Here is a 15,873-nt window from a genome sequence, read left to right on the forward strand (position 1 = left end):
ATCTTAAACACTGAATGATTAATTATTCCACAGCCATAGCAGGTGTGCACTATGCTGCCATGTGATCAAGTTAATGATAAATGATGAAATGTAAGTAAAAAGAAAAACAGTAAGACAAATTGTTAAGAATTATTATTATTATTATTTCATCTATTGTTTCATTTCCTTTAAAAGTATAAATGACTGGAAATATGGCAGATGTAATTACTGTGCTGGACTCTAATCAGACTTGAAGTCAGATTAAAATTCAACCCATCATAAATGCTTCAAAGTGCTTAGGAGGAGAAGAACAGCCGAATCAAAGCCACTTTACACCTGCCACAATTCATCACATTGTACTTTGCAAACATCAAAGACATTTCCTGTGTCCCATTCTAATAATTGGAAAAAGAATAGATGTTGAATATATATATATCTATATATATATTCATATATGTATATATGTATATATATGTATACATGTGTATATGTATATATATATATGTATATATATGTATATATTCATATATATATGTGAATATATATATATATATGAAGTTACCCTGAGGTGACTTACATGCAATTTTAACATCCCACATAACTTTCTCTACAAACCACCCATCAATAAAAAGTAGATGCATAATTCAATGGGTTTTATCTCATTGTAGTAGTTCAATCATCTCACTGGCAGGAAGGTATTAAACACATATATCATCCATATGGCCTGTGAGAAATGGAAAATTTAGTGTAGTTTCATTGAAGCAAATGTGACTATTGATCACCAAATTTAATAGTATTTCTGTTAACCTCATGAGAAGGAAATAAAATTATTCATATGCACCTTAAAATGAGTTCCTTAAAGGAATACATCTCCTAAAATATTTATCTCAGACTTGAACCTTATTAATATTTTCAGCGGCATGGCCCAGTGACAGACCTGAATTATTAGGACCATGAGAAGCGAACATCTCCTAACTAGCATAGTTTTACTTGTTTTAGCATTATAGATTAAATCTAGATTGCATTTCACACTAACAAATATCTCCCCCACTGACCTATGTCTTAGTCCATAACCAGGATTTTTATTATAGTGGCATTCTCCAATTGTTTCTTTTTTAAAATCTTAGAGTTTCCTTCAGCATTATGTTTTCTGACTTTAAATATTTTTCTATATTTTATTATGCCATAATTATTTCCAAACTGGATCTGTTCAATACATGAAGACTATCTTTCAAGTTGTTTTACACATATGAGAATGTCTAAGACTAGCATTCGGTGCTCTGTACCCATGTAGTGGCACCAGCAGCCGTATATCACTAGCACTCTTAGCTACCACCTTAATGTGTCGGCACATTACTCAGATCATACCGTGACTTATCCAAAAATCAGCCAGTACTTTTCCTTCCTTGTAAAAGTGTAGACAGCCACTCTGTCTTATTTAGACCATTCAATGTGATTTTTTCTGTAGGGATTTTAAATTAGAACAGTTCAAACAAAAACATGCATTGTCCTATTTCTTCCGGAGTAAAATAAAATAAAATAAAATAAAATAAAATAAAATAAAATAACCATACATTTTTGTTTCCAATTTTATGGTGGTTTAGTAGCCAACAACGTATTATTGCCTATAAAATATTACTGAACACCATTAAATACTTTCACAAATCTGTTCTTTTTACAAATATATTTTGCTCTAAAGAGTCAAAGGAAAAATGAGACCTGAAATGCTTGTGTATAAATTTTAGTACCATCAGTATCAAGGAGTTAGATATATATATAACCTCATGCCTTTTCTTAGTATTTCATCATTTATTTTTTCAAATGAAAATATACTTAATTCTAAATTTTAAATTCAAGAAAGGAGAATGTTCTCATCAATAAGGAATTTAAAAGTTAATTTTTCCACTTGAGCACAGATTAATCTCAGGCAGCTCTCATTCTGTTAGTACACACATATTTTTGAATGATAAGAACATACTCAAAAAGAAAAAATGTTACATTATAGCTGAAATAGATGTACATATCACAAACAACTATTGAAATCATAACACATTTTAATGTGACAAGTTTCTTTCTCTGTAGAAAAATGGTTTTTACATAATTGCATGTAAATGTTAATTTCAGCCACAGCTTGTAATTCTTCAGTCTATTAGCATTTGACAGGAAAGACCCTGCTACTTGTTTAGCACAATTAGATGCTGTAGATATGAAAGAATAGTAAGATGTAATAGCTAAGTGTCACTTTTCTGCCCCTTTGTGTGTTTTTTTGCCAAATCATTGGGAGTGGTTACATTAAAAGAGACTTTCAGAGCTTTGAAGCGTCTATTAAGTTCATCAAATGTACTTTGAGACTGCTCCTCATAATTCTTTTTACAAAGTTGAGCTTGAAGTACATGAGAGATAGAATTATAGTTCTATAAAGCATCTATCCAGTGCTCTGCCAACATAACATCTAGATAGAGAAAGTCACTGTATATGGAGCAGGCTGTATGATACTAATTTCTTCAAAAAGAGTTAATAGAGGGGGTTAAAACATCCTTGTGGAGATGGGAGAGGAGGAATGGGATGATGAGCTGTCAGAGAGCAAAATGGAAGAGAGATAATGACTGGACTATAAAAAAAAGAGTAAAGATATTAACAAGAATAAAAGATGTGCCTATTGAAAGAATTTCTAAATTATACCTGAAAAAAATAATTGCTCAAACATCTCAGCCTAATTAACCAATATATTGTTTGTGAATGCACTCGAGAAAACTGATGGCAAGATGCATTGTTACTGTATACATGTAAATTGTCTGGCCTCTCTGTTCTATAACTGGAGTGTGAATGGATGGATGGATGCATGTACTCATGAGTGGAGAGAAGAATGTATGTGGAGAAAAGGGATGTCACAACGGATTTGGTACCTTTACTATATCTCTTTTACATCTGAATAGTCCTTTGCATTTCTGGGAACAAACGTGTCTCTGATTTCAGTTCACTGTACTATCAACCTATGGCTCATAAATCACTGTTCTGAGTTTGAAATGATGGATTGTCCAATCAGGCATTCCATTCAGTATACTTTGTTTCTGTTTGAACATCTAAAAGAATCCTTTGTATCAAAGAAATATTTTAAGTTTTAAATTTTTACATTGAAATCTTTTCAAATTTACCATAATGTGCCTGTATAGTACAAAGTCCTACTATCTCCATGTCCCCCTTTTCAGTTTCTCAAATAGTTACTATTTACCAAACAGGTATCCATCTATATCCTTGATCAATATAAAAGACAGATAAATAGACTGACAGACAGACAGACAGACAGACAGACAGACAGACAGACAAATAAATGATACACATAGGAACGTGCATGCATACAGATATGTGTGTATGTGCTTAGTATGAACATATAATATTTTTTAATATTTTGAGGTCATGTTGCAGCTTTGTATTACATAGAAAGATTCCACTGCATATGATATATTTTCTGTAAAGAATATATTCCACCTCAACACACACACACACATGCACACTTACCTCCTGTATCTTTGCCATATATAATTGCGATTCCATGAGAAGGCAAAGCCATATACATATGAGTTATAATATCTGACTCACTATCCATATAAGCACAGATAGAAGATAATTCTGTCCTGAGTAAACCTTTATATTCTACCCATTTCCGAGTCAAAATGTTTGCTCTAAAGATGCTTGCAAATCTATTATTAAAGCCCATATCATTAAATATATTCTGTGAAGTAGGACAAAGAGCCATGAGTTTCAACTGTCTTGAACTTAGATGGAAAAAGACCAGAATTGTAATCCCAACACCGATATTTTATTACTAGGCAATCTCATATTGGAAAAATATGTCACATTTCAACATTAAAATAGACAAAATTTAAAGAAATGCATATAAGATTTAAATAGATTGAATGCTTTTGTTGTGGATCAAATTATCCACTACATATTAGTAATTTACTAAAGTGTTATTGCAAGTGTTTTAAAGTCCAACTATTTTTAAAGGCCTCTTTAAAATATATACATATACAAATAAACTGAACCCATAGAAATGACATAATTAATTCTTAATGAATGCCATAACAAAAATCAACTCAATAATATTGGTTTCTTGGAAGATGATGTACATAAAGAAAAGTTTGCATAAAAATAATGAGCATAACTAAAATAATTACTAGGAAATAGCAATTATTCTGGCTTAACTACTACATATTAGATATATGTGTTGAAATATTAACCTCACTCACATACATATCCATTTGTGCAATGATCACGTTAATTAAAAATACTTGAAAATGTTTAATGGTTTGTAAATGTTCATAATCCCAATTAGATACACATTTTAATGTGTATATCAAAATTTAACATTATACACCATAAATTTGTACAGCTAAGATAAATGTATTCTTAAAAAGAATAAGATATTGTGCTATAGTCAATATCTAATTATCAGTATCAGAATTGTTGTGGAAAACCAAATTGTAAAGGAAGGGAGCACAGAAATAGATAATTTTAAATGGAATTTTATCAATTGGTTAGTCCTTTACACAGTTTAATAAAGATTTTATTAAAAAAATTATTAGTGTTTGACTACAGGGACAATTATAAGGACAACTAGGTAATTATTTTCTTCTGAAATAGACTATACCAATTGGCATCACTCTTCTTTAGACCAATCTTTTTTATGTTCCTTCTTGGATTAAACAAGGCTGGGAACTATGAATGAACTCAGAACAAACATGCCGTCTGAAGACAATGTTTCTTGAAGTTCACACTTAAAGTAACAGAAGTGGGGTCCTAGTTTCTTCTCAGCATCCTTTGGAGTGCTCTGTAACAGTAGTGTGTTATTTTATCACAATTGCTTCTTGTTTCGTTTTATCTTCATTTCACCATTTGTTTCTTGACACAGTGGCTTGTCTTGTCTTTCACGATAGAGAAGTTCTTTGGGGAATAGGCTTTTCTCATCAAATACAGCTTTCAAAGCTATAAAATGATGAAGAAGATGACATGAAAATTACATTTATTCCATCTCAAAAATATTAACCCAGAATTTCTCCTGATTAAAGGAAATGCAGGGACAAAGAGTGGAGCAGACTGAAGGAAAGGCCATCCAGAGATGGCCCCTACCTAGGGATATATCCCATCTGCAGACACCAAATATAAGCACTATTGCTGATGACAAGAAGCACTTGCTGACAGGAGCCTGGTATAGCTTACCCTGAGAGGCTCTGCCAGAACCTGACTAACACAGATGCCTGCAGCCACCCATCAGACTGAGTATGGGGACCCCAATGGAGAATTTAGGACGAGGACTGAAGGAGCTAAAGGGGTTTACAACCCCATAGGGAGAACAACAATATCAACCACCAGACCCCAGAGCTCCCAGGAACTAAATCACCAACCAAAGAATACACATGGAGGGACCCATGGCTGTAGTTGCATATGTAGCAGAGGATGGCCTTATCTGGCATCAACAAGAGGGGAGGCCCTTGGTCCTGTGAAGGCTTGATGCCTCAGCATAGGGGAATGGTTGGGTGGTGAAGCAGGAGGGTGGGTCAGGGAGTACCCTCATAGAAGCAGGGAGGAAGAGGATAGGATAGGGAGTTTGTGGCAGATAACCCTGGAAGGCAGACAACATTTGAAATGTAAATAAAAAAATAACCAATATAAAAAGGGAAATTACATTTATTAAGAGACCCAGCTAAATGAAATAGCAGAGAGAAATCTCTCAAGTTCTCTCTTCTTCCTTTCTTATGTTCTTTCTTTGTTCAAAAAAAAAATTGATGTTTCTAGATCCAAGAATGTACTGGGGAGATTGTTGTCTAACTTATTGTTTGTTTTATTTAAATTTAAAGACCAATCCCTCATCTCAAACACACACACACACAGCTTGTACAGATACATGCACACACACATGGCCATGCACACACAGTTTGTATACATACATAAACACACACCTCATATATATGTTTGCATACACACACATACTCTCACAGCTAGAATTCACACACATATGCACACATACATACACATACCACCTCCCCATGCACACAGCTTGTGTACACACATAAACACACAGCTTGTACACACATACACACATACATATCGTCTCCCCATGCATGCAGCTTGTGTATACAGCTTGTACACACACACACACACACACACACACATATGCACACACACATACCACCATGCACATACACACAGCTTGTATTACTCCTTTATGGATATGGTGACAGAGATTGGTGATTTCAAGGTGAGGACTAAATAAGCTGATGTTTTCTGTTCTTGTTCTTTTAATTTACTTAACAGCTATCAAGGGCTTGTTAAAAAAAAGCCCAGAACAAATTATTCTGTATCAAAATAAGACAATTAAAATAATCAACACACAGTTTGACTGTCTGAATGACTAAACACATACATCTGCAATCACATCCTTACAAAGCACTCTGATGTGCAGGGATATGTAGTTTCAAAACAGGGGGGAAAAAAAGGAAGAAGCAAATTATTCCTATGGCTGGTGATACTGCACAGCAGAAGGGAGAGGAAATTACACCACATATTCTGGGAAATAATTTTGGCCTCTTTATGACTCTCATTCAACAAATAAGTACTGGGAGTACAGTATGCAAATGGTTTGTACTAAGGCTATATATAGGGCACTAACATGGCTAAGTCTTAGGCTTTTCTTTGAAGGGATCAAAAGCAGAAGCTTCACTCATACTGATTATGTCATATCATAAAGAACAGACTAGTGTACGAACAGAAAACCGGGAACACAAGTCGCGCATAAGTAAATAAAGAATTTATAAGAGCATGTAGAGATTAAGGTAAAGCTTTACCGTTTGATATGGTGTCGAAATACAGACAGGATTTTAGTTACTTATCATGAAGATGGAGATGAAGATGAAAAGATTGACACAGATGAGCAGAAATGTCAGATTGAAAAAAAACAAAGGGTTTCCAAGTGCAGAGAAACAAAAGGTACTTTCCAGGTGATGGGATATCTCAGTACAATAGAACAGAAATATAAAAGAGAAAACAACATGGGGTGAGGCTGAAGCTTGGATGATGAGCTTGTTAAATACCAAGGCAAAAAAAGGAATGCTAAATCACTTTGTTGTTGTTTTCTTTCTTCCTTCTTTCCTTCCTTCCTTCCTTCCTTCCTTCCTTCCTTCCTTCCTTCCTTCCTTTGTTGTTGTTTTTTTTTGTTTGTTTGTTTGTTTTGTTTTTTAGACAGGGTTTTTCTATGCAGCCCTGGCTGTCCTGGAACTCACTTTGTAGACCAGGCTGGCCTCAAACTCAGAAATCCACCTTCCTCTGCCTCCCAAGTGCTAGGATTAAAGGTGTGCGCCACCACGCCAGGCACGCTAAACCACTTTATAAAGCAGTACTACTTTGGGCTGGGAAGATGACTCAGTGGATAAAGGTCTTGCTTCTCAAAACATGGAGACCTGAACTTGGCTCCCCAGAATGTCTGTAAAACCAAATGCAGTGGTGCATGTCTATAATTCTACTGTTCTTACAGTGAAAGGGGAAGTAGAGACAGGAAGAAACAGTTTTGTGTATTCCTTGACAAGGTGAAAGAGGAAACCAACATTGGATCTGTTCTCTGACCTCCACATGTACAACATGTGTTTCCCTACACACACATGCACATACACACACACATACACACACACAGAGGCAGAGACAGAAACAGAGGGCAGAAATAAACATAGACACACACACACACAAGCATGTATACATATGCATACACACACAGACCCTACACCATCATATACTCCCTCCACAAATATTAAAATGTAAAATAAAGCATGGTAAATAGTATTGAAAAAGCACAAAACAACAAAACAAGTAAACAATAAAAAAACAACAATCTTTACTAGCAGTACAAACATGGCTATAAGATTCAATCTCTTTTCTTTTCTATATTTTATATTGGAAAACAAGAAAGATAAGGGAAAATTATTCTCACAAAAAAAGGCCCTTTTCATAGAAACTCAGAGAGAAGGTGCAATCTGCAGTCTACAAAAATATAAAGAACACAACCAAACAGCTGAGAACTGAGAAGGCAAAAGTTATGAGAAGAAATTGTCAAATGTGGAATCAAAGATGGCAGTAGCAGCAGCAGCAAAAGAAAAAGGAAAAAAAGAAAAGTCATTCATCAGGGAAGGGAGAGAAACTTTGCTCATGATCAAATGGAAGCAGGACTGTAATAGAAGAAAGTTGTTGTAAGAAAACACATGCAATTTACTGAAATTGCTTCAGATCTAAAAGAATGTTTTACTTTGCTCTACGTAATTTCTGTATGTAAGTACTGGAGATTCCAGTTAGTTCCTAGGAATTTATTTTCAGTCTGAAGTAATAATTCCTACCTTCCCAAGATAAATTAAATAAATTTGACTTAATCATTGGAAGACATGAAAGCAGTACTGAAGTTTTTCTATTTTTTAATTGAATATTTTATTTATTTACCTTTCAAAAGTTATGCCCTTTCTTGGTTTCCCATCTAGAAACCCCCTATCCCATCATCCCTCTCCCTGCTTCTATGAGGGTGCTCCCTCACCCACCAATCCTCTCCTACCTCCCCAGCCTGGCATTCCCCTATACTGGGGAATCTAAGAAAAGGAAAAAAAACTCCTCTTCCTGGTGTCAATCTTCCCCTAAGGACTGAGCTCTGTGTATTTTGTAGTTGCCTTCGGTACTTCACACTGCCTGAAACCACATATAATTAAACCTACTCAATACAGGACAATGAGAGCTCAAGTTCCCTGATTCAGTTCAAACTATTGTATTTGCCAGGACTCTATTCTTTACCACAGAATAGTGGCAAGTGATTACGAAGAGAGAGGTGAATTTGCCAAGCTCCCTGTGGCTTGTGGCTGATTTCTGTTGAATAATCTTAGGAAAGAAAGTTTGTGTTCATCAATTACACAGCTTATCTTAAAGTAAGTGTCCTGCATAACACCCACTTAGAAGCCTGAAACACTGTCTTCAAGGCTACATGCTTAAAAACTCGAGAACAATTTACTCAATTGTTAGCCATTGATCACAGAGAACTTTAAAGCACCTGAAATCTTCCTTTTATACTCTCAAAGAATACAACTCCCTAAACAGCCACCATGGACTCACATGAAATTATCCCTGAAATACTTATCAATTTATTCTTATACTAGGCTTCGCAATGACCTCTGGATACAATAGCCTTTGTTCTGCCCCTGACAGATATCAAGCTTGCTTCCATCTCAATGGCTTTTTTCTTCTGTGGAAAGTCCTTAGACTATCCTGACTCATTGTCTTTGTGGATTCCATCTCTCAAAATTTGCCTGACAGGCCAGAGACCTGTGCTGTTGTCTCTCAGGTCAGGTCAGGCAAGGCTTTGTAACACAATGAGGATCTATCCTTCAACCGGATTATTTGAGTACTACTTGTGAAGGTACACTGTGTGGCTTTATTTTTCTGCATAGCACTTGTTACTCTACATGCTTAGATTCTCTCTGATTTATTTACCTACCATGTTAGTTTTCTCATTGTTGTGAAATAAAACTGAGAGAAAACTTTAAGCAAGAGATCATTAACTTTGGTACCCTGATTCCTTTGATCCTGAGCCTGTGGGAAGGGAGCATATGGTGGTTGGAACATGTGGCCATAATTACCTCACAGCAGAAGAGCCGAGAAGAAGGGAACAGGAATAAGAGGAAAACTCTCAAAGACATTTTCCCAGTGACCAACTTCCTTACTCTCCATTAAAGTTCTACCACCTCTCCCAAATAGCTCTAACATCTGAGGACCAAAGGTTCAGTACAGGAGGAAAACACTTCATGGTCTGGCCACAGAACTCGTTTACTAAGAAATTCAATGGAGCAAAAAACCCTTGCCTGACCTTGTAGCACCTTACATCCTAGCACCCAGTACTGTCTTTGGTTAATGGAAGAAGATCCAATATTATATATTATGAGCTCTTGCTGCTATTTCTTAGGACCTGAATTCAGTTCATAGCACCCATGTTGTACAGCCTACAATTGCCAGGAACGTCAGCTCCAAAGCATCCAGTGCTTCCTTCTGCCTTCTGAAGGCACCAGTGAAGAAGGCCATATCCATACACATAAGAGTAAATCTCAAAATCAAAACCTATTGGTACCAGTCACCATTTGCATCCCTGCTTTCTAACACAGAAAAACAAGGCAGTAGCCCACTCATGACTTCATTTCATAGCTGACTTCCTGACAACCATTTCTATAAGGACAACCACAAAGCATTTTTAAAGTGATAAAAATAAAGTAGGGGCTGGTTGTGAAGTACTGAAATAGGTCTTCACTAAAATAACAGGATGCCCTGACTTACAAATGATAGAGTTGGTTTATCTCCTGACCTCTGGATTTGTTTTTCACAATAATTGACAACCATAGCAACATTCTCAAAGATTACCTGAAACAGGAAAGGTGCTCTGTAAACAGCAATAACAACAAACTTTGGATAATCTGTGGATTTCAGGCTTCTGTAAACCTTCTCCCTCACCCAGATACCCAGCCACATTCTTAATCATGGAAACTATTCTAACTGAACACTTTATCTAAGTACAGTGTGGGTAATGGACGTGAGAATTGCTTGAGCATCTTGGTAAACTTCATTCTGACTCAACAAAGGGCAGAAACTGAAGTGTCTGCCCCTCTAACAGTTAAGCTCATCTGGTGATGTCCTGAGGAAAATGCCTTAATACATGTTCCAGATCAGCACTGTCAAATTACTACTCGATTTCAGCCTCTATCAGGTTACAATATGCTGGAAATATTGGAGGGTGAAGAAATTTTGGTCAGGATGTATTATATGAGAGAAGAGTGTGTTTTTAATTAAAAAAAAAATCAAAACAACAGACTGGCTGCAAAAAGTGGTAACGTAGTAAAGTGGGCAATTTCCGTATAATTTTTAATAATGTTCATAGAGGCCATTACTTGTTTATCTTTTCAAAATATTTTATTGCATTTTTATTTGTATTTTTGTGCATGTGTGTGTGTTTGTCTGAGCAGGTCTATGCACTCTACAATGTGCAAATGAAGGTCAGAGGACAAATTATGGGAGTCAGTTGTCTGGTTCTACCATATGGGTTTCAGGAATTGAACTTTGGTCATCAGGGTAAGCTTCAGGTGCCTTTTTCTACTAACCCTCTTACCAGCCCCAGAATATCTTTTTCATATATTCAGATTATTTATAGACCTCTGAATGTATGTGTTTGTGAATTTAATGATGGACTTACCTTATTAAACAAAACTATAGAATACTGTGAAGTACTTATATACATAAAACTAGATTTTGAATAAAGCTTTTGTGTGTGTGTGTGTGTTTTCATCTGTACTATAAGAACCATAGAGCAAAATCTTGTGCTTCTGTGGAAAATTATATTTTGTCATGAACACCCTTGCAGATCATTGGTTTCAGGCTAAGCTTACTGGCCTTGGATTATTTTGTCTCTTTCTGAATTCGCAGGTGGAGTGACTTGAAAGTATAACCCAAAGACACACTTGTTATTGGTTCCTTTTCACCAGCCTATAGCACTGTTGGGAGATGGAACCTTTAGGACATAGAGTCTAGGACATGGAAGAAAGTTAGGTCACCAGTAACTTGTGCTAGAAGCAGATGTGTCTCTTGTCCTTCATGACTGTCTTGTGTCTAGATAAGTAAGGTGACATTCTTCTACCACATGCCTCCAACCTTGGTGTAGTCCCTAGCCATAGGTCCAGAGTACCATAGCTAAGTAATCATGAACTGAAACCACTGAACCCATACACTAAAATATTTTCTCTCTGTGTTGAATTTCATCAAATATTTATCACAACATCAGAAAGCAGAGCAGAGCAGGAAGTTACTGGAGGATATATAACTTTCCTGTCAGGTAGAGATGCAAGTGACTTCCTTCCCTTCTTGGAGATAGCATTTTTGGTAGCTGCATCTAAATTCCATTAGAGCTGATTTCCCTGTACATCATTACTAATTCTCAGTTCTTTCTTCGCTGTTAAACTACAGCCTTCCCAACTAACTCGTCCAATTATTGTTTATCACCATGCCCAACAACACCCAGTGACAACACTAAGAACTAAATCCCCACAGCTCAGACACTGCCAGACAGACTCCAAGAGCTTCAGCCATCAGAAACTACTGTCTTGCAACATGGAGTTCAGCAAGTGTTGCAGGAGCTTTACCAACAAGGATTCCTGAAAGATTGCTTTTGAGAGCTCACTTCACCATGTCCAGAAGGCTTTTGGTTTCCTCTAGCTTGTTCAGTAGTAATTGATACTTGTTCAGCACCAGCAAAACAGGGCCTGCCATTGACAATGTCCACTTTCACCTGAGACTAAGCTTCTGCAATGCTGAAATGGTTAAGAAACCCCATCTGTCTTTTGTGCTCCAGAAACAATTAATCACAAAAGAGCACCACTGCTCTCACATCACTCAGACACTACTCTCTCAGTCCTTCTTCATTGTTTTCAAAGACTTACAAATGACTTCTTCATTTGGACAGAAGCACAGGCCTCCTTATTATACTCTGAGTTTGCCCTCCTTTGTGAGAATTCTCCCTGTAACAATAGCTGAAATAAAATCATCTCGATTTTTATTGTAATTTGCCTCGACAGACTGCAACAATAATAACCAAACCCACTTTTCCTGAGCTGTTCCAAATGCAGCACGTTCTCTACACGTCAAGTGTTACAGGTTCATGGAATCAGTGTAAATGGTTCTGGGAGTTTACTGAGATGCCTGACCCTGTGCTAGCTTTAAGCACTATGAATAAGGCATATGAAAGGGATGTTTCAAGCTGTTTCAGAATACACTGAGAGAAACTTGTAAGCTAAAGAGAAGAAGCACAAGATGTTTCACACTGAAAAAAGAAAGGCAGAGACTACAAAAGGATACTAAAACCAAGATGGAAAAGCTACCCTGGGGTTAGAAATTGTTCGAACCTACCCTATGTTCCGAAGTAATAGTTTAGGACACTGAAGATACTTGGTATCTGTGCCTTTTATGGTACAATTTCCAAATAATCTTTGCTACTGTTTCCATGTTTTATTCCCTGTATAAATGCAAGTTCTTTTTTAAAATTATTAATATATAATTTACAGTGGGTAATGACTGTGAAGCTAACCCCCCTTTTTTTTCTCCAGAGTTCCATCTCCAAAGACCCACTTGGCTGTAATATCTATATATTTCATTTAAAATTAGATGAAAAACAAAGCTGAAGTTTAAATTAATTCTAAAATATGTGTGTGTTGGCTGTGTTGCTCTTCAGTTGCCATGATTTCTTTTTCCTTCCTGCAAGTGGCATATGTACATTTCTGGTAAAGTAATAAATAGCATATGCAGTGAGAAGTGTGAGTACACAAGCACTTATCTTACAGGACTCAAGGTCCATCCGTGAGAAGGAATCCATGCTTAACACTCATCAGATGGTCACAAACCTGAGACTTATCAGCCACTCACCTAGGAGAAACAGAATGCTATGGTATGGTAAAGAAACACAGCCATAAAATGACTCCTAACATCATTCTGCTATACTCATAAATTAGTGACTTTCTTGGCCATCATCAGAGGAACATCTCTCTGTGTCAGAACATGGACAAAGAATGGAGTCCTGTGAGGAAAAATTTGAGTGTTTATGAGGAAACTCTAAGAAAACAAGGCAAAGGGTCTTCTAACTTCAATTTCACCAAAAACATGGAAATGATCTTGTAATGTGTTTTTATGCTCCTCCCAGTTGTAGCATATATGAATGAGTTTAATTCAGATTATTCGTTAATAACTGGTTATTTCTTTATATGCATCTGGAAACACATGCTTTTGCAATGTGCAACTTGTCTTTAAGATTATATGCAACTTGAACTCACAAGAACTTCATCCATGTGATCCTTCTTATCCCTCAGAGTACTAATTGTCTAATGCTCTGAAAAAAGTTGGCTATTGCACAAGACATTAGTCAAACTCATTTTTAGGCTCAACTTTCCCTGGTTCCACCACCTATAGACTAGTGAACTCTTCTGCAATGGATGGGAAGAAATACAGAGATCCACAATTGGACAGTGTGTTGAGAGTGAGAGACTTTGAAATACTCCAGCCTAAATGGGATGTCTCTATCAAATCCTTCTTCTGAAAACTCAGGGAACTCTGTGGGAAAGGAGATGGAAAACTTTTAAGAGCCAATGAGAATGGAGGACATTAAGGAAATCCTGCTTTCTAGAAACAACAGGGCAGATATGCATATGAACTCACTGATTGTGGCTTCATGCACAGGGTATATGCAGGTCTAACTCAGATGGGGTCTGAGTGCTGAGACTAGAATTGGACACAAGCTTCCATCCCTAATTGCTAAGCTATCTCCAATTGATGACCATTCACAAAAGGAGAAATTAGTCTTTACAAGGTTATCCTTAAATAGTAAATTATGAAAACTTCTATTTGTCATCCAAGACAAAGAGAAAAAAACACAAATCTGGAGCCAGAGACCCAACAAGGAAAACAACTACATAAAAGATACTTCTCATAGACTGTCCAAATAGTAGAGCCAAACATAGCATGTCTAGAGAAAGGATCCCTGACTCCACAGGTAAAAGTCTTAGCTAAGACTTTCAAGGTATATCATGGGAAAGATGATAAATCTTGGGGGTGGGGGGAAGTACCTAATGTAGGCTAAGGCCTAGCAACTAGCTAAAGCAAAGGCCTAGGATCCCTGGCCTCCCAAAGCCCAAGAACCATCGCATCTTTGATTCAAATTTGGTCCGGGGGTGTGTGTGGGGGGGGCGGTCACTGAGCCCTGGCCTGTCTGAATCCTCATAAACCATCTGTTTCATGTCCAAGGTGCTGTCAAGAAAGGCATTGGGGTGTTGACTGCCCCTATACCCCTTCTGACATGAAGACATCCATCACGGATCACCCTTCCGTTGACCTCTTTGGTCTGGTCATGGATGGCATAAGGTGTCTGGGCTCCTTTGGTCTGACCACTTCATCTCCAACAGGGAGCCTCAGGTGGTTATCACAGTATCAGGAAAATCTATTTTCTTCCGTCTTGATCTGAGAACACCTACTCAGTCCTGGTGAAATTTTAGGGCCCCACCTCTCCTCCCCATTGCCTTATTGTCAGACTTTACCAGCCTTACCAAACCACAGCAAATATATCACCCAAGTTCAATACCCACTTTCTCTCCAAAGCCTCAGGGGACTTACACCAATTATTTTTGCTTACTAGGAAGGAATAGTCTGTGCCTCATTTCTTCTCCCCCTTTAGTCCCCCCACAATTGCAGTTTTAAAAAATAGAACCTATTCTTTGCTCAGGATCTCTGACTTATCAATTCAGCAATAGTACTTCTTCTTCCTGTAATACCAAACCTCTAAACGTGCCTCTCTACAACCCCTCAAAGACCTGCCATTTCTCTGTCATAGACCTCAAGGATGCCTTCTTTTCTATTCCTCGGGACCCCCAGTAACAAAATATTCTTACCTTTACTTAGATGGGCTTAGAAACCCACCATCCTCACATTTCTACCTGAGTCACAGGGAACATGCTCCCCAGAGGTTCCACGAGAGTCCACATTTATTTGGCTGGGATCTGGCCTCTGACTTACTCTCTTTACCCCTTTAAAAATCCAAACCTTTACAATAAGGAGATGATACTTTGTTGTCTGTCGCTGAAAATTAGCAAGGCAGACACCTCTAATTTATTAAACTTTCTATCCAACTGGGGATATTGGGTCCAATACTCTAAAGTCCAGGTGTCCACCCCTCAAATTACATATATAAGATTAGCTGTCACTCCAGCACACAAGACAATTATCCTAGACAAAAAAAAAAAAAAAAAAAAAAAAAAAGAAAAAAAAAAAAAAAAAAAAGATATAAATACACGT

At 37.0% G+C, this 15,873-nt stretch overlaps 1 protein-coding gene across 1 annotated transcript in view; it reads right to left on the reverse strand.

The window, feature by feature from the left end:
- Window positions 1-3,778: 3,778 nt before the first annotated feature.
- Window positions 3,779-15,873, reverse strand: part of Wdr49 (WD repeat domain 49) — a 158,727-nt gene continuing 146,632 nt past the window's right edge. The window contains exon 19 of the mRNA XM_029475360.1: window positions 3,779-4,965. Coding sequence (XP_029331220.1) covers window positions 4,835-4,965 — 131 coding nt within the window. The 3' untranslated portion in view covers window positions 3,779-4,834. The remainder of the gene's footprint in view (window positions 4,966-15,873) is intronic.

The sequence above is a fragment of the Mus caroli genome, chromosome 3 (genome assembly GCF_900094665.2).
Source record: "Mus caroli chromosome 3, CAROLI_EIJ_v1.1, whole genome shotgun sequence".
In the NCBI taxonomy this organism is placed as follows: Eukaryota; Metazoa; Chordata; class Mammalia; order Rodentia; family Muridae; genus Mus; species Mus caroli.